Genomic DNA, 27,500 nt, shown 5'->3' with positions numbered 1-27,500 from the left:
GTAGTAGTAGTAGTATGGAGTAGATGATGATCAGCTTCGCATGCACGTGAAAAAGTTTGTCAGAAAAATGGACATTCGATTTGACAAGATGGTAGACGTCAAAACGAGATGTACATTTTGTCAGCAAGGGTCTTCATAATGTACGTAATAAAATGAGTAACGTCAAAGAGCGCAGGTGAAACGAACTTACAAGCAATACGCCCTGTTCAATTCAGCGGAGTACCAGCAATTCCCATTTATACAGAAGCTTTCAAACCGCGAGGGGCACGTGTTGTTCAGCAAAGACAAACCTGCAAAAGCACACAAACCAAAACTATTATGAACATCCAATGTATATTATAATGTCCAACAAGACATTTCCAGGTATTTTTGTGAGGAGGAAGTGAGGGGAGGTAGGAGGGAAGGGGGGGGGAGAGAAGTCAATTATTAGAAATAAGCTTCAGACCGCCATTTGTGTCCACCTGGAGTATACGTCATAGAGTATATGACTTTGTTCTCTGTGTTATTTAAATGTGGATCGGTATGTCGTCCTGTTTGTCTGTGCAGGTATCGGTATCGTAATATTTATCAGCTAGGAAGGGCTAAAGATGTCTAGTCACGTGTCTTCTATGTCGAACCGAGCAGAGACCAGGGCCTGGATGACATAGGGTTGCTTCATCGGTACACTGTACACATTGTGGCACACCTACCCATCACACCTTGTAGAAGAGGAAGAAGCCCTCCATCACAGCCACTGGCAACATTCCAGGTGATGCACAATTTGCCAGGATTTCCATATTTGTTTCGCCTTGTGCTTGTTAAATGTTTCTTTATTTCCTGTGGTCTACCTGCATGCATATGTACGTCTCGTTGTGCCAACTTCCCCACACGAGCCGTTCTATCTTTATTTAATATCCACGGAAGGGAAATTAGTTAAATTGTGAAGCACCCACCTCGGCTCCGGGTGCTTCATGACAAATGTGGCCTGAAAGCAGCCATGTTTGAGGCGAATGACCGCGGTGCGTGTGATTTGGGTGGGGCCGTGGAGATAAAGACGAATTAGATTCAATGAATTCGATGTTTATCTTCAAGTTCCGCTGAGCTCCCTTGATGCAAGGCCTGATCTGAATGAGGACACCGTCCATTACACTATCCCTGCGATAATCGATTCCAGCACACATACAACGTCCAATGAAACATTTCAACGTTTCAACGAACTTCCATTTCAAATTGTGGCAAAATCTTGTACTGAGAATATTTCAAGCAGTAACATTAGACTTTTTGTATGAAATTTTTAGGGAAGAGATCAGGTAAATGTGGAATTTAAAAATACATAATTTGCACTTATTTTGGATAATTGTGGCCATTGTTGTCTTCCTGAGCATCTCGATGGGTTAAAAATGTAAATAATTTGAGGCAAGGTTGTTGAGGAAAGATTTACTTGCAAGTTTTTATTTGTAACTGGGTAAACTGAAGCCAACACACCTTAATGCTCAATTTCATCTGTGCTTAGTTACCGGTAATTCCTCAATTATGTTGTTTTTGTGGCCGGAGGCATTATGTTTTCAGGTTGTCCTTCCATGGGTCCGTCCGTCCTTCCATCCGTCTGTGTCTGTCCGTACCGGCTAAACATAATTTTTCTCAGCAACTACATGTCTGATTGACACGAAACTTTCAGGGTAGGAGTGACACCCATGCAGAATGTTCTTATGATAATTGTGACGTCATAGGTCACGTGGTATGGCAGCCATCTTGGATTAAAAGCAAATAATTAAAAAATTATTTCTCAGAAACCACTGAATGGAAAAAATTTGAAACTTGGCACAATGTCAAGTACTCCCAATGGGGAACAAAAGCATGATAATGATGACATCATCGGTCAAGTGGTATACCAGACAAAAATGTTTTAATCGAATTCCTTATCCAAAGAAATGAAATTGCATGCACATGATCTATGACTTATTGGTATTGAAATATTAAATTGATGACATCATAGATCACATGGTTTGGCAGCCATATTGGATTTAACCGAAAACTTTAAAAAAAAAACTTTCTCCCAAACCTCCAAATTGATTGGCTCGAAACTTTACATGTGTCACTGTCTCGGCATCCCGATTAAAAGTTGATCAAGAAAACATCATTGGTCGCATGGTGTGGCAGCCATATTGGATTGAAGGAAAATATTAAATAATTTCATCTCTGAAACCACTTACCCTATTGATGCATTATTTTACAAATATCATCTAACAGCACTGTTGCAAATAGTTTGAAAATGATGATGTTGTAGGTCATGTGGTTTGGCAGCCATCTTGGATAGAAAAATGAATCTTATCCAATCAACACGAAACTTCACAAACATGATCCCCTAGCTATACATATGCAGAGTGTACATCTTTTTTAAGGTCATACGTCACGTGGTGTGGCAACCATATTAGCTTGAAAGCCGATATTTAAAAAAATCCCTTCTCTGAAACTGCTTCACCGATCGATGTGAAACCTGTCATGGCTGGTGAAAATGTGATACTTGAAAACAGTTGAAGGGATTTAAATCAAACTTGTTTATTTTTAGGACAGTGAACGTGGGAATCTATGTATGACATGCCGAGGCATATTGGCGACACACTCGCATATTGCTCTAGTTTATTAAAATATTGAGTTACAGAAGAGAAATGACAACCCACATAGTCCGTGGGCTGAGTAGGCTTTACATGCACCCCCCCCCCCCCCCCCACAACTTAACTTCCCGGGTATGTCCATGTACCCCCCACCCTAGGGGTTAGGAAAAACCATGTTAACAGAAAAAAACTCATTCCCTCATAGTTTGACCTCTGGTGACCTCATTAGTGACCTCATTTGCATATAACACATATCATTGTAAAGAGTGTCCCAGGACAAACATTTTGAGGGGTCATATGCAACCATAGGATGACTAGGTAAAAAGTTATGGCCATTTGAATTTCGCCTACCCCTAATTTTCGGAAATCACTGACACAGGGGGGGGTAACATCAAAATATGCGTGGGAGGTACCTTGGGAATGAGTTTTTTTCTGTTAACATGGTTTTTCCTAACCCCTAGGGTGGGGGGTACATGGACATACCCGGGAAGTCAAGTTGTGGGGGGGGGGGGGGGGTGCATGTAAAACCTACTCAGCCCACGGACTAACAGTCATTCAGGTTTGGCTTCCTGCAACAAAGGAACAGAAGGAAACGGATGCAAACCAGGAAGAGCTTATTGGTCTGGACCTTGAAGGTTGGCAGTAGTCGGGAAGAGTCATTCGATGCTGGAGTTTGGTGGTGTGAGAGACAAAGGAGGAAGGCGTGTTCATTGATTCTGCATATGTGCAGGAGACAGGAAGGGTGACTAGCCAAAGCCAGGTGAATGGAACGAGGTATCATGGATGGAGGAACTGCAACTGTTAATTCTGCAGAGCAACAATCATGGTGGTAACAGTAGAGAAGTGATAGAGAGGAAACTGCTCGATGGAGGCCAAGGGTCTGAAGGCTGACATTAAGTCTGAAGCGGTCACCCTCAATTCCTTAATCGACTGTGCTCAATCAAGGCTACAGCATCAAGGCTACAGCATAGTTTGGAGGTATTCCACCCCATATGTTAAGTGAGCAGTATTCCATCATCAGACTTGGGGTTTAGAAATAATTAACAGTTAGGGAAAGACTGGTGTTGGCTTAACCGTTAAGGTGGCTGGCTTAAGATTTTAGGGTCTTGCATTTGAGCTCCTTTCGTGCCGTTAAATAACACCAGGTGGGTTGACTCAGCCTGCCATCCTTTTAAGATCAGTAAAACAAGTACCAGCTTACATTAGCAGCACAGCCACACTCCAATAATAACAGATACGAAGAAGTAAGATATTTTTACGGGGGTCAAGTCGGCCAATCGGTCCAGATGCTTTCAGCCGGACCAGGGGTCTATTTGCATCTTCACAGAGCAATATTTGGATAGTCTGTGGCCGATCGGGCAGCGCTCCAGAATTATGTCCATGCTGGGCACCCAAAATGCCGGTGCAAACACATTGCTGCACCCAGCGGAAGTGTAATTTCAAGGGAACGTTATGCGCTCAATCACTATTATCCTCCAAGTCTAACGGATTATAAAAGCCAACGTGGCTATTTATTGTGACAGTCCAAAGACCTCAAAGAGACCCTATTAGTGTATAATATGTATTGCACCGAGGAGAGTGACAGGGGAGGCACACAAGGATTTGTTCGCTATACAATTCTATTTAAAATTGGGATACACGCTCTGGGGAATCCTACGAACGGGAGACCTCAGAAAGATAAATATTAAGGCCCCATTCATGCCACATGAGAAAACCAGAGAGAAATGGACAAGACAGGAATACTGGTTTATGGTTCGCTAGGGCACCGCAAAGTCTCAACAGCTTATCCTGCAGGGTGTGAGGGAAGACATCATTTGTGGATCATAGCCCAAGCCAGGACAGATGCGGCACGAGAGTGGCCCACTGCTGCTATTGGGAGAGGAATGGTTCGGGTGATAGTAAGGGATACAGGCTCCGCCTCTTTCATGATCTGCATGGCAGGTCTTCCTCCATGGAACCTCAGACCAGACGGACAGATTTCTAGCCTCTCCCTCTTTTAGCCCCTCAGCTGTCTTTCGCTCCGTCCCATCACTTGGCCCTGCCAGCTCATTGGCGGGTCCGGCATCAATCAAGCCGAGGCCCACATCTAAACTTATTGGCTTACCCCAAAGGTTTGAAAATAGCGGAACTGTGCCAATACTTGCACCTCGGTGGTTTTGCAAGGCTGCAAGTTACATTTAGGACAGACTACAATGGATAGAACATTAAAAGGGGATTATGGAATAGGCAGTTTTCGACAAACATTACGAGGGGGGATGACAGGCTCTGCACAAATGTCGAGGCATATTATATTACAATTCATTTACATCACTGTTATACCAAACATGCACTATGGAAGTGATTATTTCTGAGCTAACTTGTACATGCTTAACCCATAGAAGCCATCTCTGCAACATAACATTTTGGGACTCGGAAAATAAATTCCAGTTTCTAGGAAGCTTTTAGGGCAACAGTTACAATATGGCGCTTTCAAGAGATCAGATGAAATTTAAATTCCCAGAATGCTGATGGCAGAAGTCTGTATGAGGGATGTGCTTGACAATCAAGATGAGGGAATGATGCTTCGACTTTATTTGCGATCAGAAGGGATTGTGTCTTGATACGCTTGAATGTAATGAGGTTGGTTGTGTGTGGGGCACCAAACGTAAACTCAAACTGATACCGCACATCTCATTTTATCTACAGTTGCTCTCTTATTACCATGTTTACCCTTTATGTTAATTTCTTAAAACATGTTACCGCATACAGTTTGGAAGGAATCGAATTAATGAAAGAATGCATTACATCATTTGCTTTGAGGCAACATACAGTATCAAAACGTGCCGAAGAAAGCTTGACAATCAAGATTTTAATGAAAGGCTGATTTTGCACCACACGAGGTCGACCGTATCTCAACCTTTTCGAAAGAAATGACTGAGAATGTCCAGTTAGCCTCTTCAGTCTCAAACTGGAGAAACGAGTCACACTAAAAGATGTCATTTGGTGTCTGTCTGTCTGTCCGTGATACATTTGGTGTTACTTATTCAATCTCAACCAATCTTGCCACAGGGATTAAGGGTCACATGACAGAGGTTGTAGCACCTCTGACATGACAGTTAGCTCCCTGCCCCAAGGGGGTTTTCCACCTTGGGTGAAATCTGGTTTAAGGTCTGTTTGAAATCTGTTTCTTTCATTCCCCTTTTCTCCCGCCTCTGGAACAAACTCCCCCACTCTCTTCAATCCCACTCCACCCTCCAGGTCTTTAAACAGCTGTTCACCACAATCTCTCATCTACCCCCATCCAAAACCTTGATCTTTTCTACCCCCGTTAATCCACCCCAAACCCACGTGCTTCAAATTCCGTTTTCTTTCCTGAAAGCCCCTGTAGTGTCCATCTTGTTTATCCCGTGTACCACACCCCAGCCCTCTCCCTTCCACAGATCTCCCGATGTCCCTGTTCTCTACTGTTGCTGTGCTTCCGTCTCTCACCCCCTCTTGTCTCACCCCCTCTTGTATCAGAGAGGAAAGCAAATATCTATGTTGGGGGGGGGGGGGGGGGGGGGAGGTCAAACCTGGAACCACTTTGACCACTGGTAGACCCCTTAAATCCCGATTTTTTTTTAATGCCGTGAACAAACTTTAGTCACAACACAACAAATACAACAAATATCATTTGTGCCAAATTTGGGCGCAATCCCATCAGCGGTTTCGGAGAATAAGTTTCAAGTGTTTACGGACTGACGGACGGACTGACTGACTGACTGACGACGCACCATCGGATAAGCTCCCCTGAACTTTGTTCCAGGTGAGCTAAACATATAAATAAATAAAAAAGAGTGTAAATAGCTTGTCATTGTGTTTTATGGGGCACACATACCAGAAGTTAAAGAAAGTTATTATAACCACAAACTATTCAGTAAATTACATCCAAATTATGCTTACCTTCTAATACAGTCGCTACTAAACTAGAAGAGGTGTGGAGAAAATCCGATGTGCTTCTACTCTTGGGGTAGGGAGCTAACTATCATGTTAGAGGTGCTACAACCTCTGTCATGTGACCCTTAATCCCTGTGGCAAGATTGGTTGAGATTGAATAAGTAACACCAAATGTATCACGGGCAGACACCAAATGACAAAGAATCCGAAAAAATCCTACTAACCGGATCCGGAACTTCACCAAAACTGAATCGAATCGTCCTTGTCACACACACAATCTGTCCACCAAGTTTTGTCCAAATCCGTCCATAACTTTTTGATATATCCTGCCATATGTTGATTTTAGCCCGATCCCTCAATGATTTTTTTTTTTTTTTTTTTTTTTGGTATACTGAATCGAGGCTCGTGAAAGAGCTAACATTTATTTCACAAACAAATCAACCAGACAAACAAAATATATAAAAAGAGGGAGCAGAAGACAAGATGGGGAGAGAAGGGGAAGCACACAACCACAACATTTGAGAGCAGGGAGAAGTGTGGGAGGGAGAGGGCTTGGGGGCAGGAGGCGTGGGAAGGGGGGGGGGGGGGGGGGGAGAGGGTACAAAACACAAAGGGACCGAAATTAGCGGGGGTAGAAAAGATCAAGGTTTTGGATGTGGGAGGATAAGAGATGGTGGTGAACAGCTGTTTTAAAGACCTGGAGGGTGGAGTGGGATTGAAGAGAGTGAGGGAGTTTGTTCCAGAGGCGGGAGAAAAGAGGAATGAAGGAGTGAAGGTGAGTAGAAAGTCTTGATTTTGGCAGTTTAACCATAAGAGGGTTGCAGGCAGATCTTGTGCGACCTGTAGGAATATTTGGGGGACAGAGCCCAGAGAGCTGGGGGGCGAGGCCAGAGAGGAGTCGGTAGAAGACGGAAAGACCACCAACCTGCCTGCGGTGAGTGAGTGAAAGGCCCTTGGAGTTAGCTTCATCGCGGGAGATTCCAATGATTCTGAACGCTTTGGTTTCAACAGCGTGAAGACGAGCTAGGTGTGAGGCAGGAGCACCAGACCAGAGGGGAGAGCAGTATTCCATAGAGCTGCGGATGAAAGCCTTGTATGTGGTGAGGAGCTCAGGTGTGCCAAGGAAGGACTTCGCACGACGGAGGATGCCCAGTCGGCGACTGGCTTTGGAGGCCAGATTTGAAATGTGGTTTTCCCAGGAAAGATCATGGCAAATAGTGAGACCCAAAAGCTTGAGTGACAGAACTTCTTGGAGAGGATTATTCAGAAAGTGGATGGGAGGGTTTTCCAGTCGGTCTTTTCAGAGAGACATCGTAAGAGTGTGAGATTTATCAGGATTGAAAGACATGTTCCACTTGTTTGCCCAGTCTGTGATTTTGTCCAGGTCTGCAGAGCGTGAGGAGGCTGCAGACTGCCGATCTGAGGGATGAGGAATGGAGCGACAGAGAGTGGAGTCATCAGCAAAGAGATAGAGAGGATTTTCCAGAGAGTCAGAGAGATCATTGATGAAGACCAGAAAAAGCACAGGGCCCAGAACACTGCCTTGTGGAACTCCAGCCTGAACAGGAAGAGGAGATGAGAGAAACCCATTCAGGGCCACACGTTGACTATGACCAGAGAGGAAGTCCGCCAGCCATGCGTGGAGATTTTCATGGATACCATGCGTGGAGATTTCCATGGATACCAAAGGAGGAGAGTTTGGTGAGATTCATTTAAAGATGAAGATGATGAAGATTCACTTAAAGATTCACTTTAAAAAATTTATACTAGCCGGATCCGGATCTTCACCAAAATCTAATAATTTCGTCCTTGTCACCTACGCTACCTCTCTGCCAAATTTCGTCCGAATCCGTCCACAACTTTTTGAGATCTGTTGTTCACAAACAAACAAACAAACAAATGAAAAATCACTGACACTTGGAAAAAAGAGAACAAAGTAGAATGGCACTCAGTAGAGCATCCTTTTGACTTCACAAATAATTGGTGGTTGAATTATGTGACCTCATATGCAAATGTTCTTCAAATTAAGTTAATCGGATGAAAATTGTCAATTTTAGAAATTTGGTCTATGTTGACCTTTTGGCCTATGTTGATGTCAAAAATCGTCGGTGATTGAATTCAGTTAGCGGATATGAAAATCCTATTCAAATTTCAAGTCAATCGGATGAAATTGAGGATTTTAGAAATTTGAAGAAAAGTGGTTTTCCTTTGGCCTATGTTGACCTTTCGACCTCAAAAATATATAGGATTTTGTTGAACCACGAACTCCACCATTTGGTGAAGTTTCGTGAAGATCGGTTTAAAATTGTGACCTGTAGGCAAGTATAAGTGAGCGGACAGACAAACACACAAACCGGAGTGATCAAAATACTTGTCAAAAAAAAAAAAATTTGGCCAAGTAACAAAAAGACAGACAGACAGACGTGAAAACATAACCTCCATCCACCTTTGGTGTTGGAGGTAATAAAATGTTCAATGAATTTTACACAATCATTTCCTCCACAAAGAACAATTCCTCCTTCATCTGGAAGCACGTGTTCCTCATGAAACACATAACAAGCGTCATTTAACATCATGTGCTCATCACGTGTTCTTGCTTTCCTTTCTCTCATCTGATTTTCTAAAATCTGATCCCTGATCTTTCTCTGATTCGATCTAAAAGACACCTTTTCCTTTCTCTAATCTGGTCGCTTTGCAAAGCAACGGCTCCTAAGGATTTCCTCAAGCTTAAGGAAATCCTTCCTTGAAGATTTCCTCAGGGTCATTTATGCAACAGCCCTAAAGGAAATATTTTTCTAAGGAATCACAGTGTCCCTTAATGTAAATCTTTCCTTTAGGATAAGGGAGTTTTATGCAACCGGGCCCTTGTCATTATAATATTTGATAAAACAATGTATCTAGAATACCACTCTTGTTTCTGAAGGTTTGGTAAGCAGTTCTGTAAGCTAAAGATCATTGCACTTACCTAGAGGTCTAGCAAGTCGAGACGACCTTGATACTTGCCTACAAGTCACAATTTTAAACCGATCTTCACGAAACCTCACCAAATGGTGGAGTTCGTGGTTCAACAAAATCCTATATATTTTTGAGGTCGAAAGGTCAACATAGGCCAAAGGAAAACCACTTTTCTTCAAATTTCTAAAATCCTCAATTTCATCCGATTGACTTGAAATTTGAATAGGATTTTCATATCCGCTAACTGAATTCAATCACCGACGATTTTTGACGTCAACATAGGCCAAAAGGTCAACATAGACCAAAACGTCAACATAGACCAAATTTCTAAAATTGACAATTTTCATCCGATTAACTTAATTTGAAGAACATTTGCATATGAGGTCACATAATTCAACCACCAATTATTTGTGAAGGCAAAAGGATGCTCTACTGAGTGCCATTCTACTTTGTTCTCTTTTTTCCAATTGTCAGTGATTTTTATCTTGCCAAAACGAAGTTTTTGCAAGATGTATTAGTCAGCTTGTATGTTTGTTTTTTTGTTTGTGGTTAATCTTTTTTTTTTCACGTTTAGATCACTCTGTAGACCACAGTTATTATTGGAAACTCCTGTAACTTCGCATATCAGAGTCCTATAGAGATACCCTTCAGCACACAAAATTTTGAAGGTCAAGGTCAAAGGTCAAGGTCACTTTGTGGTCAATCATGGAGGTCGACGAAACACTAATTTTTTGAGTAACTTTGATCGGATCGTCTCCAAACTTCATGGGAATCTAGTATATGGTCCGGCGCTCAGCTGATTAGTTTTTGGTGGCGATCGGCCTTGACCTTCATGGTTAGCGCTGGAGGTCGAAAATTATTGACCCCAAGGTCAAATTTTGAAATCGTAGGTACCATATCGAGTAATACCTCATATGAATGCCCTTGATGAGTGCTTCCCAGATCTGTAAACAGTTTGACGCTATGACGTCATTTGATGACGTCATGACGAAAAAACGGAATTTTCACATCTTGGCAAGATACGGTTCACCCTGTGGGTGACATATTTTTTTCATTTGTTTGTTTGTTTGTTTGTGAACAACAGATCTCAAAAAGTTGTGGACGGATTCGGACGAAATTTGGCAGAGAGGTAGCGTATGTGACAAGGACGAAACTATTAGATTTTGGTGAAGATCCGGATCCGGCTAGTAGAATTTTTAAAAAGTGATTCTTCATCATTGAGGGATCGGGCTAAAATCAACATATGGCAGGATATATCAAAAAGTTATGGACGGATTTGGACAAAACTTGGTGGACAGATTGTGTGTGTGACAAGGACGATTCGATTCAATTTTGGTGAAGTTCCGGATCCGGATCCGGTTAGTAGAATTTTTAAAGTGATTCTTCACCATTGGGAGATAGGGCCAAAAACGATACATAGCAGGATATCTCAAAAAGTTGTGGACGGATTTGAATGAAACTTAGTGGATAGGTTGTGTGTGTGACAAGGAAGAATTGATTCTATTTTGGTGAAGATCCGGATCCAGATCCGGCTAGTATAATTTTAAAAGTGATTCTTCACCATTGGGAGATAGGGGCCAAAAACGATACATAGCAGGATATCTCAAAAAGTTGTGGACGGATGATTTTGATTAAATGTGATTCTGTATTGTGATTTTATGGTCTACTCTGGGATACAAAACGTAAACTGTACACCTGGCAAAGGTATGCTCTCTACTGAGTGTCGTTCTAGTTACCCTCGCCTGAGGAGAGGGTATTTATTGCATTTGAGTCTGTTTGTCTGTCTGTTTGTCCGCACAGAATAAATATGATTTTCTCTGCAACCGTTGGTCCGATTGACAGGAAATTTTCACCATAGGTGCAACTCTACGTGTATAATTTTTCAATGATAATTATGACGTCATAGGTCACGTGGTTCGGCCGCCATCTTGAAAAACCGAAAAGCTTTGCACCTCTATATCTCCGAAAACGCTGAAGAGAAAAATTGAGACATGGCTCATTGTAAAGAACCCTCCATGTGGAATAACCTCTGTTAATATCATAGGTGCCTCCATTATGACGTCATAATTCGACAAGTACAAAACTTCATCTGATCAAGATAAAATTTCTTGAGCATAATCTAGGGATAAATTGGTGGAGAAAACTAATAATGACGTCATCAGTCACGTGGTTCGGCCGCCATATTTGTTTTAACACAAAAGCCATAAAAACCACTAAAAACACATCATGGAGAGGGACTGCAATCTCGGATTGCTCTTTCTTGTTGCAAATGCGCTAGTGCGCAGTAAATGTTTGGAAATATTCCGAGAATGGTCAAAGTGTGAAATTCTGAAAGTGAAATGTGAGTGCAAAACATCAAGCAAAATATTGTTTGTCATGAAAGAGTGAAAATGTTATCCAAGTCACTGTGCCGCTGCTCAGGGCGTTTTTCACAATGAACAATCATTTTTCATTTGCGGAAGTATTATCCTATCAGCCTTCTGGCATCGCGCTACAATAATCGTCAACTTCGTGATCAATTTCCATCAAAAGCACCTTTTGGAAACTCAACGGTTGGTGTCTAGGGATTGGGGGGACGGAGGGGTGCTCCCTTGAGTTTGAGGAAGGTTTTAAGGAAAAACTTAAGGTATATTTGTATATGCAACTATCCTCAAAGTATGGGTGTCCTTCAGGGGAAACTTAAGGAGACATTTAAGTAAATCCTCAAATCTTTCCTTAAGGATGCTTTATGCAACTGGGCCAAGGTATCTGCCCTTGAATTACATTAACATATACCTACTAGGTGTGTGTTTGTGTGTGTGTGTGTGTGTACAGGATCTGTAAGGTGTGTGTGTGTGTGTGTGTGTGTGTGTGTCTGTGTATGTGTGGATGGACAGACACTTTAGAATGGCTATGAGGACAGCTAAACTGGGGTGGAGAACGAATGATAATAATGAATGCCCAAGACCAAGGACACTAAAGCAATGGCTTTAAGAAGATGGTGGGACTGAATAAATTGGACAGGTGTAGATTTTGCAAGGTAGAAACGAAGCATGAACCACCTCCTCCTATTGGGATATAAAAACACAAGACCGATGGTCTAACAACGGTGTAGCCGGGCTTGTTTGATGCTTTAGTTGTAGAGGATCAGATTACCTGGGTGGGGATACCAGTTAGCAGTTAGCAAATAATGCAAGTACGGTATTAATTTTTTTTGACTTTAGGCATGAACAGCGGTTCATGAACGACTTGGGTAACTAAATGGCGAATAGTAAACGATGAACCAATAAATTCCATATTCCTGTGCCACCTTCAGTTGAACGTCGGGCATTGACAGCAGGTTCTCTGTATTTTCATTCCAAACAATATCATTCATCATTCCAATCACAAATTAATACTATTTGGCATTGATATATCAAAATATATTGTGAAATCATGATTGTATTGAGATAACAAACCACCAAACCATCGTCATCTGTTCACTTCCGGATTCGGGAGCAAAGTCCATGTCGATTACATTGAAAATCATAATTGTATTGAGGAATTTCTGAAACCTCCTACCTACCTTACGCTTCTCTGCGTCAAAAAACTAGTATGGACATGTACTCCTCAGGCCAGTTTAACTGTCGAGCCATAGAACGCTGGGAACTCAAAACATTCCATAGAAGGTTATTATATTTCCTTTTAGTAAAATATGTAGCTGTAATGGTTACTAAACTCATCCCCTCTCATGTGACGATATCCTCAGCTCTGATGGGTGGACGTTTGTGGGGACATACAGACAGCCAAACGCTGTTCTAGAAAGCATTTCCCTATGGGCTACTGTTACGGGGTCCCCCCCCCCTTACCCCTGGTCTCGGTGGACCTCCGAACCCCGAGAGGGTCCCCGGCAGAAAGATGTTTTTATCCCTCACTGGAACCAGCAAATGAAACGGTCGAATCAAATGATGCAACCACACCCGGTTATAAACAAACCATAATATATTATAAATCCCACACAAATAGCCATACAGCAATGGGGGCAATCACCCCTACTTTCAAATTTTACGATAAAATCCTAGTCAAGCCCCTTAACCCCACACTCACGGCACCTCCCCCAATGTCTCTGCTTCCCTCCAAGGCGAAGTCCCAATGTCTGTGTGCTCCAGCGATCGGCGAGTCAAGGCCCGATGGTCAATTGAGGCGTCGACGAGCGAGACGACCCCGAGGTCACGTGCTCAGCCCCCAGCAACACAGCGGTGGAGAGGAACCTCACAAAGATTCGCTCCGATGTACACGTTGCGGTTCAACCCACGAGCCTCCGTAGAATTCGCACGTGCCCCTTTCTGGCACGGCCGTTCCCGGCAATCCACCCGGGAATAATGCCCAGACGACACGACGAAAGCCTGTTCCCTGCAGGGTGCTCGCGTGGCCAAAATGGTGGACGGCTTTCGCTCCAACCCAGGTTCTCAAGGTCTGGATCCTCCGGAACCTCACTGAGAATACCCGGCGACACAGCCTCCCCGCACTCCGGTGATATTTCTTATCGACTGAACTTTCTTTCAAGGATGCAAGGTTCCCTCGCACTGTATGTCGAACGCTCGGCCCGGAGCCTCCACCAACACACCTCTTTCCGATCTCCTCCCACCTCCTTTTCTTCGCTCCACCTCTTCCGGTCTCGATCCGGATTTCCGGCCACATTTTACCAGGAGCGCTTTAAAATCTTTTACTCACAACAACCCTTTCCCTTAAGTCACAATAAGCATAATATCTAGAATACTTCGAACCAGCAACAATACTCATAACAACAATCATTAAGACCGAGTCCGTAACACTTCCCCCCTTCAGGAAAGAAAGTTTGACCACAGCGAAAACTTTCTTTGCAGGCCAACTTGTCAACAAACCACCTAGTGCCTCCTGATAGCACTTTTCCCCGGGAGGCCGAGCTGAGTATTCCCTACATGGACGCCTTTAGGAACGTGAAGTTCACGGTTAGTCCGTGCAGGAACGTTTACCACATGGACGCCTTTAGGAACGTGGCGTTCATGGTTAATCCGTGTAGGAAAGTTCACTCGGCTGCTCCGCAGCATTCAGTGCTTCACCTCTTTCTAACTTCCCTAAGATTCACGGTTGGACCACCTGTCACTGTAGTCACGTGAATAACGGTCTCCTTCTCATCCGCTACCCTGATAGTCGTCCTTTCGGGAGCTGCCGTAACTCTGGGAGCCTCCATAGCAATATCGGCTGCGGCCACCACCAACACTACCGCCAAGTTGTCCTCTTCTGTAGCCCCCTCAACGCCGACGAAATGCCTTCACTACTGTTATGGTCCGACCCTCCAACTCCTGGTTATTCAGATCCTTTTCTGCATTTCTGGCGTCCTTTGAGTTTTCAAATGTGACAAAGCCAAACCCTCTTGACTTTTGGCTCTCCCTGTCTTTTGTCAGCAGCACTTCCAAAAGCGGTCCATATTTGTTGAAGGTAGACTCCAGAACCTCTTCCTGTCTTGAAGTTCAGTCCACCTACAAAAAGCTTGCCAACTTCGCCTCCATCCCTGACTGGTGTGGTGTTATTTCCCATATCGGACTTTTTCACAACCATCAGGTTACTAGAAACTTGACCCCCGGCCAAATCATTCCCAACCACAACTGATACTCCCTCTACAGGAAGAGTGGCTTGCAACCCCATGGTGACCGGTCCTGACACCAAATCAGACTCTAGATTGATGACATGAAGGGGAGCGCTAACCCAGCCACCGATCCCTTGTAACCGAACACTATCACCAGTTGCTGTACTCTCCGACAATGGCAAAATGCCTTCAAGCATTAAGGATTGATGTGCTCCTGTGTCCCTCAATACCCTAACAGGTCTTGGGTTAGTCGAGTCTCCCTCCAGTGAGACAAACCCCTCATAAATAGATGGTTGGTAACTCTTCTGTGGGCGATTTCTCACGTTTGCCATCGCATTCGGAGTTGTACTAGTCGGACTCCGCTCCTGATTTTCCTTTCCCAAAGCATGACAGTGGGACATCAAGTGTCCTGGTTTATGGCAAAAAGCGCAAGTAGGCCCGGAGGAGAACCTCGTGGTCTGCCTCAAGGCCCACGGAGGATATGTCTGCCTTGAAACCGTTGACTTCTGACCTCTAGAAGTCGTGATATCAGAGTGGTCCTCCTCTCGAGGCCGCCCCCATGAATTTTCGTTCTCCGCCCCTGCCATACCATAGCTCCCCTGGCTAAGTCTAGGCGAGAAGTTAGGGTTGCGGAACCCCATCCTGTGGGTTAAGGCATAGTCATCTGCCATGGTCGCTGCCTCATACAACTTTGGTACTTTCCTTTCCTCCAGGTGTATTTTAATGTCCTCGTGGACACACTGTTGGAATTCCTCCACCAGGATAAATTGTCGCAATAGTTCGAAGTCTTTCCCAACTCCTTTTGAATCGCACCACCTATCAAGCATGGTTTCTTTCAATCTGGCAAACTCCACGTGGGTCTCACTCTCCCTCCTGGCATTCCGGAATTTTTGCCGGTAAGCTTCCGGGACCAATTCATAGGCTTTGAGAATGTGTTTCTTCAATACCTCGTAATCTGCACATTGGTCAATCGGTAAAGCCGAATAAATCTCTTGAGCTTTACCCACCAGAACACTTTGCACTAGTATGGACATGTACTCCTCAGGCCAGTTTAACTGTCGAGCCACTTTCTCAAAGTGTGGAAAAAACTTGGCTACCTCCTTCTCATTAAAGGGTGGGACCAGCCTCACATGTCTGCCAACATCCCAGGTGTTCTGACTAGGTGTCGAACCAGTCAGCAGGGATGGTACCTCTCCCCGTTCTCTCATTAACTCCAGCTCCTTGACTTTAATTTCCTGCTGACGCGCCAATTCACGGTCCTGTAACTCCCTTTCGGCTCTTCTCTCCTCTGCTTCGAGGTCTCTTTCCACTCTCCTTTCCTCTCTTTTTTTGTCTTCTAACCTTTCCTGGAGTTCTCTTTCCAGTGCTTTTTCCCTTTCCTGGCTCCGTAATTGCATCTCCAGTTTCCGGAGCTCCACATTTTCTTGTTCTTCTGGTAACCAATCCCAGGCTACCTCTTCCCATGCTTTTAATCCCACCATAGATTGTATCACCACTGTCTGCAACTCTGCCTTCTTCATATTAGTTCGGACCTCCAAGCGAAAATGTTTGGCCAATTTCCAGAGGTCCGATTTTACTAACGCTCTGAACTGTGCTTCACTCGGGGTCACCATAAACTTCTCTGCGTCAAACGCCATAGTGACTACTGGTAACACCTGTTAACCTTCACACAAGAAATTTCTAACAAACAAAAACAAAAGTTTTTTTTTTGTTTTTTTTGTTGTTGTTTGTTTTTGGAAAAAATTTGGGAATGTTGGAAAAGAGTTCCAAACTTGGGAATTCTTTCCCGGACTAAATTTAAGAATTTTTTTTAGCTCCCGGACGCAGACCCAATTGCGAGTCCACGAATATCAATTGGACGAGCCCCCAATTTCTGTTACGGGGTCCCCCCCCCCTTACCCCTGGTCTTGGTGGACCTCCGAACCCCGAGAGGGTCCCCGGCAGAAAGATGTTTTTATCCCTCACTGGAACCAGCAAACGAAACAGTCGAATCAAATGATGCAACCACACCCGGTTATAAACAAACCATAATATATTATAAATAATAATAATAATAATAATAATAATAATGCATTTATTTTATACTAGGGCATGCCCGTACTATATATATATCTAAAATTATATCCCCCCCCTCTATTTACATGAAATGGTTTGGTCCATTCGCAAAGCCAAAGCGAACGGCTTGCGAGTACGGTGACAATCCCCCCCCTCTATTTACATGAAATGGTTTGGTCCAAAGCGAACGGCTTGCGAGTACGGTGACAATCCCCCCCCCCCCCTCTATTTACATGAAATGGTTTGGTCCAAAGCGAACGGCTTGCGAGTACGGTGACAATCCCCCCCCCCCTCTATTTACATGAAATGGTTTGGTCCAAAGCGAACGGCTTGCGGAGTTTGGTAAAGAAATCGCCATAGCTCGGTAACTACTTCTCCGATTAATTTCAAACCTTGAAAAGGCACATCCTCGGGTCCCCAGCAATATACCTGGCAAGTTTCAAGTATATCGGACCGGTAGTTGTCGAGAAACAGCGGTCACAGACAAACATACAAACATACAAACATACACACAGAGATTACTGGAATTATAGATAGATAGCGCTTTTCAGGAAGCCCAAAGACGCTTTGACAGAGTGCAAAACATAATGCATAGCAAAACATAAAAACAATTGCAAAAAAAGAAGAATCAATAGGGAAATATTCAAAGCACAAAGGAGGGAGAAGGAGAGGAGATAGTCAGGGGTTAGATGCTGTGGGTTAAATGTTGAATGCAGTGTTGAACAGGTGGGTCTTGATTGATGTTTTGAATGTGGTGAGTGAGGAGGAGTCTCTGATGGTGTGAGGTAGCGAGTTCCAGAGGGTGGGAGCAGCGATGGAGAAGGCCCTGTCCCCCCAGGATCTAAATTTGGTCCGGATGGGGGCGGGGGGGGGGGGGGGTCAGGAGGTTGGTACCAGCAGAGCGGAGGTTGCGGGTGGGAGTGTGTCTAGAGAGGAGGTCAGCCAGGTAGGATGGGGCCAGGTTATGGAGGGCTTTGTAGGTCAAGAGGAGGATTTTGTACTGGATTCTCTGGGAGATGGGGAGCCAGTGAAGCTTGTAAAGGACGGGGGTGATGTGGTCACGGGTCTGGGAATGGGTGAGTAGACGGGCAGCGGAGTTCTGAATGTATTGGAGTTTATTGGTGATTGTTGAGGGTGAACCATAAAGGAGGCTATTGCAGTAGTCCAGACGGGAAGTGATGAAGGCGTGGATGAGGGTTTCTGCAGCCACGGAGGAGAGGGATGGACGGAGACGGGCGATGTTTTTCAGGTGAAAGAAGGCTGTCTTTGTGATCTGTTTAGTGTATTTGTCGAAGGAGAGGGTTTGGTCAAAGATGATGCCAAGATTCCGGATGTGAGGGGAGGTGGATACTGGGAAACCGTCGATGTTGAGGGCAAAGTTATGGGTGGACTTGGTGAGCGTTTTTGGGCCAATGATGATTATTTCAGATTTATCACAGTTAAGTTTGAGGAAGTTGATTTGAAGCCAGGATTTTATTTCAGTGATGCAGTTTGTCAGGATAGAGTGGGTGGCGGTGGAGATGGACTTGGTGGAGATGAAAAGCTGGATGTCATCAGCGAAGCAGTGGAATTGGAGACCATGACGGCGGATTAAGTGACCGAGGGGGGACAGGTAAAGGATGAAGAGGAGGGGGCCAAGAACTGAACCTTGGGGGACACCTTGGGGGAGGGGAGCAGTGGGGGATTTGCAGTTATTGATGGAGATGAACTGACGTCTGTCAGAGAGGTATGATTTAATCCAAGAGCAGTGCCGGTAATGTTAAAGGTGGTTTCAAGTCGGGTGAGGAGGATGGTGTGATCGATGGTGTCAAAGGCGGCGCTGAGGTCGAGGAGGATGAGAATGTTGAGGTTGCCAGCGTCAGAGGAGAGGAGAAGGTCGTTGGTGATTTTGAGGAGAGAAGTTTCAGTACTGTGGTTGGAGTGGAATCCGGATAAATCCCACACAAATAGCCATACAGCAATGGGGGCAATCACCCCTACTTTCAAATCTTACGATAAAATCCTAGTGAAGCCCCTTAACCCCACACTCACGGCACCTCCCCCAATGTCTCTGCTTCCCTCCAAGGCGAAGTCCCAATGTCTGTGCGCTCTCGCAATCGGGGAGGCAAGGCCCGATGGTCAATTGAGGAGTCGACGAGTGAGACGACCCCGAGGTCACGTGCTCAGCCCCCAGCAACACAGCGGTGGAGAGGAACCTCACAAAGATTCGCTCCGATGTACACGTTGCGGTTCAACCCGCGAGCCTCCGTATAATTCGTACGTGCCCCTTTCTGGCACGGCCTTTCCCGGCAATCCACCCGGGAATAATGTCCAGCCGACACGGCGAAAGCCTGTTCCCTGCAGGGTGCTCGCGTGGCCAAAATGGCGGACGGCTTTCGCTCCAACCCGGGTTCTCAAGGTTTGGATCCTCCGGAACCTCACTGAGAATACCCGGCGACACAGGCTCCCCGCACTCCGGCGATATTTATTATTGACCGAACTTCCTTTCAAGGACGCAAGGACGCACTGTACGTCGAACGCTCGGCCCGGAGCCTCCACCAACACACCTCTTTCCGATCTCCTCCCACCTCCTTTTCCTCGCTCCACCTCTTCCGGTCTCGATCCGGATTTCTGGCCACATTTTACCAGGAGCGCTTTTAAATCTTTTACTCACAACAACCCTTTCCCTTAAGTCACAATAAGCATAATATCTAGAATATTTCGAACCAGCAACAATACTCATAACAACAATCATTAAGGCCGAGTCCGTAACACGACACTGTAAAAAAAAAAACTCATGTCAGAACAAATGCACACACAAAGGCACAACAGAGTGTGTAGAGCATTCGACTGCCACATCTGCAAAAACTTCAATATCCTAATTCCAGAAAACTCATGCAAAACATGAACCAAAAGCGATAATTGCAAAGTAGTAAAAGTAACACACATATGACCTGATGATCCCATCAGGCATGGACATATATAAAAAAGCATTGCGACCGGATATAGTACTTTGGTACAAAATAAAGACAGCATTGCTAATGGAGGTATCAGTTCCCAGCGATTTTGGCCTAACTGCAGATATCAAGAAAATGACCAAATAGCAGGACCTTAAAAATGAAGTGGAAAGATCATGGAAGCTGAAGAGCACCAACATTTTACCAGTGATAATTGGAGCAACAGGAAGTATGAAGAAGAACCATACATAGATCTCCAAAAACCATCCCAAGAAATATTACTACAAACAAACTGCAGCTGGAAGCTGTTTGGGGCTCAACGACAAATCAGAAAAGTACCCTCGGACAAAACGTTGAGATCAAGAAAACTTCATAGCTTAGTCTATGAAACGTGATCCACCCATCCCCCACTCCCTTACCGAAATGGAGGTGGATAGATACTTCAAGACCTGGGAGGGCTCTGTTCCACCTGCTGAAACCAACAAATGGTGATAACACACACATTCTCTCTCTCTCTCTATCTCTCTCTCTCTCTCTCCAAGGCATGCGTGTTCGTGCTTGTGTTTGCGGTTAGTGTCTTTGTTTCTTTAAATTGTAAGACAGCATTAGCTATCGCCCAAAAATGCAGTTACTGCGACTCACTAATAAAAATGGTGCTGTTTTTAAGCTAATAAACGATGCACTTGATTGCAAAACTGATAATCGATTTACTTGAAACAAAATTGAATGTCCGTTCAAACATACAGATGCCAGTTCAGCATGTCTTTCTGCAATTGAAGAAAAATCAGAAATGTCAGTTGAATGCAGTGGGACGTTTGCGAAGGGAATGGATAATTAGCAGTAAACTATATGACAGGTTGGAACAGTTTATTCGACGGTGCAGCCTTATGAGCGTGCCAAAGTCTGAAGCCTGGGCCTAGTGTCAGATGTGCTGATCTTTATTTATTAGACATCCTACGGACGTAAATTAACACTCGTTACCTCCGCCGACAAAGGTGGATGGAGGTTATGTTTTCACCCCTGTCTGTTTGTCTATGAACAAAATATCTCAAAAAGTTGTGGACGGATTCGGACGAAATTTGGCAGAGATGTAGCATATGTGACGAGGACGAAATTATTAGATTTTGGTGAAGATCCGGATTCGGCTAGTAGAATTTTTTAAGTGATTCTTCACCATTGAGTGATATGGCCAACCAGGTGGAGGTATATGCTCTCCACTGAGTGCCGTTCTAGTTTTACTCTGTACACGTTGCACATCACGTCAGGCGAATGTCACCTCCCTGTGCCTTGTGTTTATGGTAATTAAAAAAACAAAGCTTCTGGACACCGTCCTTGAGGCTCCGTTTGCACCGCCACCGTCTACAATTTCAACAGAAGAGACATAATTACTATTTTATGGAAAATGTTTTTCGACTTTGTTTTATCCTCAAAAATAGTTATCTTGATTTGCGATCGATCGATTTAGATTATTTATCCCTCGGTGGAGTGTTTCAGTGATGGTTGTCCTTCTGGAAGTTTCTCCCATCTCCACACAGGATCTCTGGAGCTCAGCCAGAGTGACCATCGGGTTCTTGGTCACCTCTCTTGCCAAGGCCCTTCTCCCCCGATTGCTCAGTTTGGCCGGGCGGCCAGCTCTAGGAAGAGTCCTGGTTGTTCCAAACTTCTTCCATTTAAGAATTATGGAGGCCACTGTGCTCTTGGGAACCTTCAATGCAGCAGAATTTTTTTGAAGGCTTCCCCAAATCTGTGCCTCGACACAATCCTGTCTCTGAGCTCTGCAGGCAGTTCCTTCGACCTCATGGCTTGGTTTTTGCTCTGATATGCATTGTCAGCTGTGAGACCTTATATAGACAGGTGTGTGCCTTTCCAAATCATGTCTAATCAATTGAATTTACCACAGGTGGACTCCAATCAAGGTGTAGAAACATCTCAAAGATGATCAAGAGAAATGGGAGGTACCAGGGCTAAATTTCAAGTGTCATAGCAAAGGGTCTGAATACTTATGTAAATGTGATATTTCAGTTTTTTCTTTTTAATAAATTTGCAAAACTTTCTAAAATCCTGTTTTCTCTTTGTCATTATGGGGTATTGAGTGTAGATTGATGAGGGAAAAAATGAATTTAAATGATTTCAGCATAAGGCTGCAATATATGGTGAGCACCAGCACATAATCCACAAGGAAACAACAGCCTGTCTGCCACCCCGACCATCGTTCCGATCAGTGCAAACCAAAACCAGTGGGTGTGGTGCGATCGGCGGAGATAACAATCAACGACATAACAGCGTGACGAGCGCTGCCCCGATCTCCTGTGGACCGAAGTCCTAGACCAAAGCGTCACCTCCGTCCCGGAGGCCTCAGCCCGGCCACTCTGTCGACAGAGATTTCATTCTTGAGGTTGGTCCTCATTGGTTAGATTTTTTTGCAGGATGCCGGCCTGATGAGGGCAAATAAGGCCGAAATCTGGATTAGTGGCTCAGCTTGATGTTTAGCCAATGGGGTCCAAAGAATGTATGTATGTATGTATGTATATATATATATACAAACCATATATATATACATATATACAAACCATAAATATATACATGTATGTATATATTTAGGTCGACTCCATATGATGAGTGGATACCAGAGATAACGTTACCGTGTGGCAGGCGGTGCTTATCGCTCCCAGCAAGGTGCAGCAGCAGCTGTATGGGACACCTTGCTGGCGGTTCTCCACTGATGATATGGGGGTCGCATAGTGACTGATATATATATATATATATAAAGGTGGGCGCGATTCGGAAAATTTTAAGTCCGCTTACCGCTTATCCGCTCCGCCAGCCCGTGTAGTCCGATTCGCTTATCCGCTTCAGCGGCCGAAAATCTTAGTCCGCTTACCGGTTATCCGCTTATCCGCTTCGATTTTTTTAAAGCGCTTCGACGTTTTTAAAGCGATTTTTGACGTTTCTAAAGGGAATTTAATGCTTTTTAAGCCTAAATAGCCATTTCTAACTACTACAAAGACAAACAAAGCTTTTAAGATCAAAAATATACATTTTTATTTAAATAAAATTTATTCAAAATTTATTGAAATAAAGTTTTCCACTCGACTCTACTCTACTCTACAGTTAATTTAAATATAATTTTAATATATGCAAGTTACATTAAAGAAAAATCAATTTGCCCGTCCTTTCTTTGACAAGAGAGTCTACTAGTCAACAGACTAGCAGTCTGTTGACTAGTCCTCGTCTTCCTCCTCCACCTCGTGGGCCTTCTTGAGGATTTGGAGGTTGCCCTTCATGAAGACGAGGGCCTCGAAGTTCGGTGCAGCCAGGGCCGACCTCTTAGGCCTGAGGATGTCCGACCCGTAGCTGAACACGCGCTCGACCGAGGCAGAGCTCGGGAGCGGCGTGTTATGCCTGAGAAATAGAGTTACCCAAGCATCACGGAACTCGAGCGGGAAGAGATTGGGCGAGAGCCCCGGGTTCCCCCTCAACGGCTTCCTCGACCAGTTGTTGACCTCTTCCCTGATCTTCTCCTCGAGGTTCTCCTCCTGCTGCCCCTCCTCCATGGCGAACAGGTAGTCCGTACTGCTCGAGCCGGGCTGGGGTCCCTGCTGGGGGGCATGGTCCAGGTGCTCGTCAGGCAGGACGTTGTGCTGGGCATCGTGGTACCTCTGGTAGTGCACCTTCAAGTTTGAACTTGATCCGGGCTGGGCTTTGAGTGTCTTTGAGCACTTGGTGCACGTGGCCTTGCTGTCCACGACCTTGAAGAAGGGGGCGATGTGCCTCCACTTCTGGCTGAGGCTGGAATTGTCTGTGTCCATTGTCACGTTGATCTCAGCCGACTCGATTGAGTCCAGCGACATCCTGCTCTCGCTGCGCGCGAGCTGAGGGGTCAGGGCGCAGATCTCCTGACTGTCCTCCACGTCCCCCATCATGTTGACCGCCGGGTTGTGGATGTCGCTGTGCTGGGACTGCTGGTTTGCGTCGCTCGTGTGCCTGTCCCTGGCACTGCCACTGGGCTGGAGAGTCAGAAATCTCTCCATCTTGACGTTATTGCCGCTCTAGCGTCCAATAAAATATTCAGTTTTCACTTATTATTCACTTAAATAAATATTCACAATTCTAGAGTAATGGCTCAGGCTAACAGCTGATTTGGCAAATCGCGATGCGCTTTAATTTTTCGGTAGTCCGCTTACGCTTATCCGCTTCGGTTTCCGGGGGTTGTTCCGATTCGCTTATCCGCTTCGAAAACGTTAGTCCGCTGCAGCGGATAAGCGGACTTTCGAAGCGGACCGCCCACCTTTGTATATATATATATATATAGAGATATACACACACACACACACACACACACACACACACACACACACACACACACACACACACACACACACACACACACACACACACACACACACACACACACACACACCGAGACCTGGGAGGCCTCCTTTCCACCTTCTGAAACCTGCATATGGAGATGACAACCAACAATACACACACACCTCTTATCGTATAGATCAAATCAGAATAATCATGTTTCCTGATTAATTTAATTTTTTTTTTCACATGCAACTCTTGAATATGTTTGGACTTGAAATTGTATAACATATTGTTATGTTTGTGGGGGGTAGAGATGAATCTCATAGAAAAGGCAGGATTGTGTAAATTAACATGTACCTTGTGACGTGAAAAAGAAGCACCTCGATGTAACTAAGTAGGGAATCTATCAAATGAGATCGTATATGTGTCTCCATACGAGGGATGGAGCTATGCTAATTAGGTGGGGGTGAAGGATAATCCCCAGTGTGTAATTGCCCCTGTGATTTTTCCCTTAAGTTTTATTTCATCAAAAACGGCCACAATTACAACAACGGCCATCGCACCGACATTGCTGACAGTACCTGGACATAACAAACATTTGGCAATCGGCAAGTAAACCCGCCCAACCGAACATTCCCGAACGACGGCGAAACTCTGCCCCTGATTACTCGTAATGGAGCAAGCATGCCCCATGCTTCGTGAGTGGTGAAGGAGCCATGGGATGATGTAATGGGACATCAGGATTGGTCGGGAGTGATATCAGCGAGTGACAAGGGAGGGTGAGTCGCTCTCTCTCGTTCTGGCTTTCGGCCCGGTAGGTCGCTTTTTGTCTCAGGTGGCTCTCGGCTGCTGCTTGCCAGTGTGTTGGTACAGGACGCTAGCCATTGTTTGTTCGGCTGGGTCGTGGAGTTGTGCACTTTGGAGGAGGGAAAGAGAGAGAGAAGAGTGCGCCTCTTGGGTCTCTCTCAGTAGGAGTTCTCTTGGGGTTTTTGCTCGAACAAGAAGGCGGACATCTTGTCCTTCGTGAGCTGGTCGTGTGGGTCTCACCCAAAAGCTCTGGACTGCGTTGGTAGTGTTTCGGGGCCTGGTGGACTTGTGGAGGGCTCAAGGCCATGCTGTTCGACACCAGGACGAGGAGGGACAATCTCAAACGTGGCCGTCTTGGCTATTTGCTTCGCAACAGGCGTTTGATGCGCAGCACCGGCGCTATTTTCGGAGTGTTTCTCGCGCGAGCCACATCGTACTGCCGACGTCTTTCAAGGATCTATTTGAGCAAGCTCACGGCTGATATAAAAATAACATTATTTTCTTTTCTTTAATCTGTCCCCTTGTCTGTGATTTTGTGTTTGAGTGGAGACGTCTCAAATTAGAAAATAGTTTTTACCTCACATTCATTATTATAAATTCATTATTTGTTGGTTCACGAATTATCAAGTGACCACTATATTCGCCATGTGTGTGCGTCTGTCTGTGTGTGTGTGTCTGTCTGTCTGTCCGCAGCATAACTACCCGATGATATCATCCGGTCTTGATGAAACTTGGGTGGGGGGTTGATATCATGATCTAGTTGTGTCCTGCCTAGAGTGGGCGTATTGCGCCCATAATGGGCGGAGCCACGCCCGACAAAGATGTCTTTTTAGGGGGTAATCGAGTTCAAGCTACATCTTCTCCGAGGGGTTTGGTGGAATCTGACAGGGGTTTCGATATTTGGTTAGGTCAATGTCATGTCATCGAGCCAATGCCAATGTCATCGAGCCCCACGGAGCTCGATTTTTCATTTTTCACCGAATTTTCGGTATTGTGTAGCTAACTAACCTTATAACTGATTATACATTATTTTCTATCTCATTTCAAGGTCAGTAACCTTCGTTTTGACATTTCCGGGCCTGGCCTGTCCTGGCCTGTTTCGGTTATAGTCCGTCCTTTGTCATTGAATACCGCTCGCTCGTGAACCATCGTCGTCTCCTGACTTGTCTGAATTTTACTTTTGTGTCGTGTTCATTTACTCGTTTGTGGGTCGAGGAATAAAACCCTGTTGCGACCGTCTGACCAGATAAGGCTTGATAATTCCGCCAAGTTTCGAAATATACCTCAGAGTTAAAGCAACGTTCAGCCATCTGTTCAAAGCTGGTCTTCATCGGCTACGGACTTGACAATATGTTGTGATGAGTAAAATATAAGCTCATATTCAAAGATAAACTTAGACTTGGCCTCGCCAATATCTCCAATACAGACTTTCGGTAAATCTACTGTAATGACCTCGTCACTGTCATGCTTGGGACATACTGTATAAGCATCTAGCACTAAGATTCGGAGCATGTAGCCTACTTTACATATTGCTAAAAGGTGCGATTCTCATTGGTACAATGTTTTTCTCCGAGTTAGTCAAAAATTGAGAAACAATCTACGTTTGGTGGGTCAATAATGCTGTTAACTGAGACAGCATTTTCCATTTGCTGCCACATACTTCAAATAGTAGCTGTCACCAATCAAATGCAATGAGAATACAGATATGACTTTTCAAGCAGTAGAGGAAACTGGCCGAAGGCGACAAAAACCTTGTCACAACATGAAAACCTATCAAAAACTTTGAGATGTTATTACTCTCACCAAAGTAGAGGATATTTTGTTTGGGTCCATTTGTCCGTTTGTCCACACACAATGTGGCAAAGTAGATCACAATTTTTACACGTGTTATCTTTTTTCAATTTTTTTTTTTCAAGATTTTTTTTTTCAAGATTTCAAGATTTTTCAAGATTCAATTTTTCAATTTCAATTTTCAAGATTTCAATCTCAAGTTATCACAATTGTACCTGTACAAAGTACGTATGTACAATGGGAATGGGAGGACAGATCTATAAAGTATGTACAATTAGAATGCGAGTACATCTATAAAGTATGTACAATTAAAATGTGAGTTTGTCTAGAAAGTATGTACAATTGGAACGCAAGTACGTCTATAAAGTATGTACAATTAATATGTGAGTATGCCTATAAAGTATGTACAATTAGAATGTGAGTAGATCTATAAAGTATGTACAATTAGACTGTGACGACGTCTATAATGTATGTACAATTAGAATGTGAGTATGCCTATAAAGTATGTACAATTAGAATGTGACGACGTCTATAAAGTATGTACAATTA

The 27,500-nt window shown here is 44.4% G+C and overlaps 1 protein-coding gene across 1 annotated transcript in view; it reads right to left on the bottom strand.

Moving 5' to 3' along the window:
* LOC137432853 (uncharacterized) overlaps positions 1-27,500 on the bottom strand; it is a 62,298-nt gene that overhangs the window by 22,661 nt on the left and 12,137 nt on the right. The window contains exon 2 of the mRNA XM_068125108.2: positions 191-290. Within this exon, the coding sequence (XP_067981209.1) occupies positions 191-290 (100 nt within the window). The remainder of the gene's footprint in view (positions 1-190; positions 291-27,500) is intronic.

The sequence above is a fragment of the Myxine glutinosa genome, chromosome 8 (assembly GCF_964187855.1).
Source record: "Myxine glutinosa chromosome 8, kmMyxGlut1.1, whole genome shotgun sequence".
NCBI lineage: Eukaryota > Metazoa > Chordata > Myxini > Myxiniformes > Myxinidae > Myxine > Myxine glutinosa.
The sequence above is the reverse complement of the archived record's forward strand: the minus strand, read 5'-3'. Positions and strand labels throughout refer to the sequence as shown.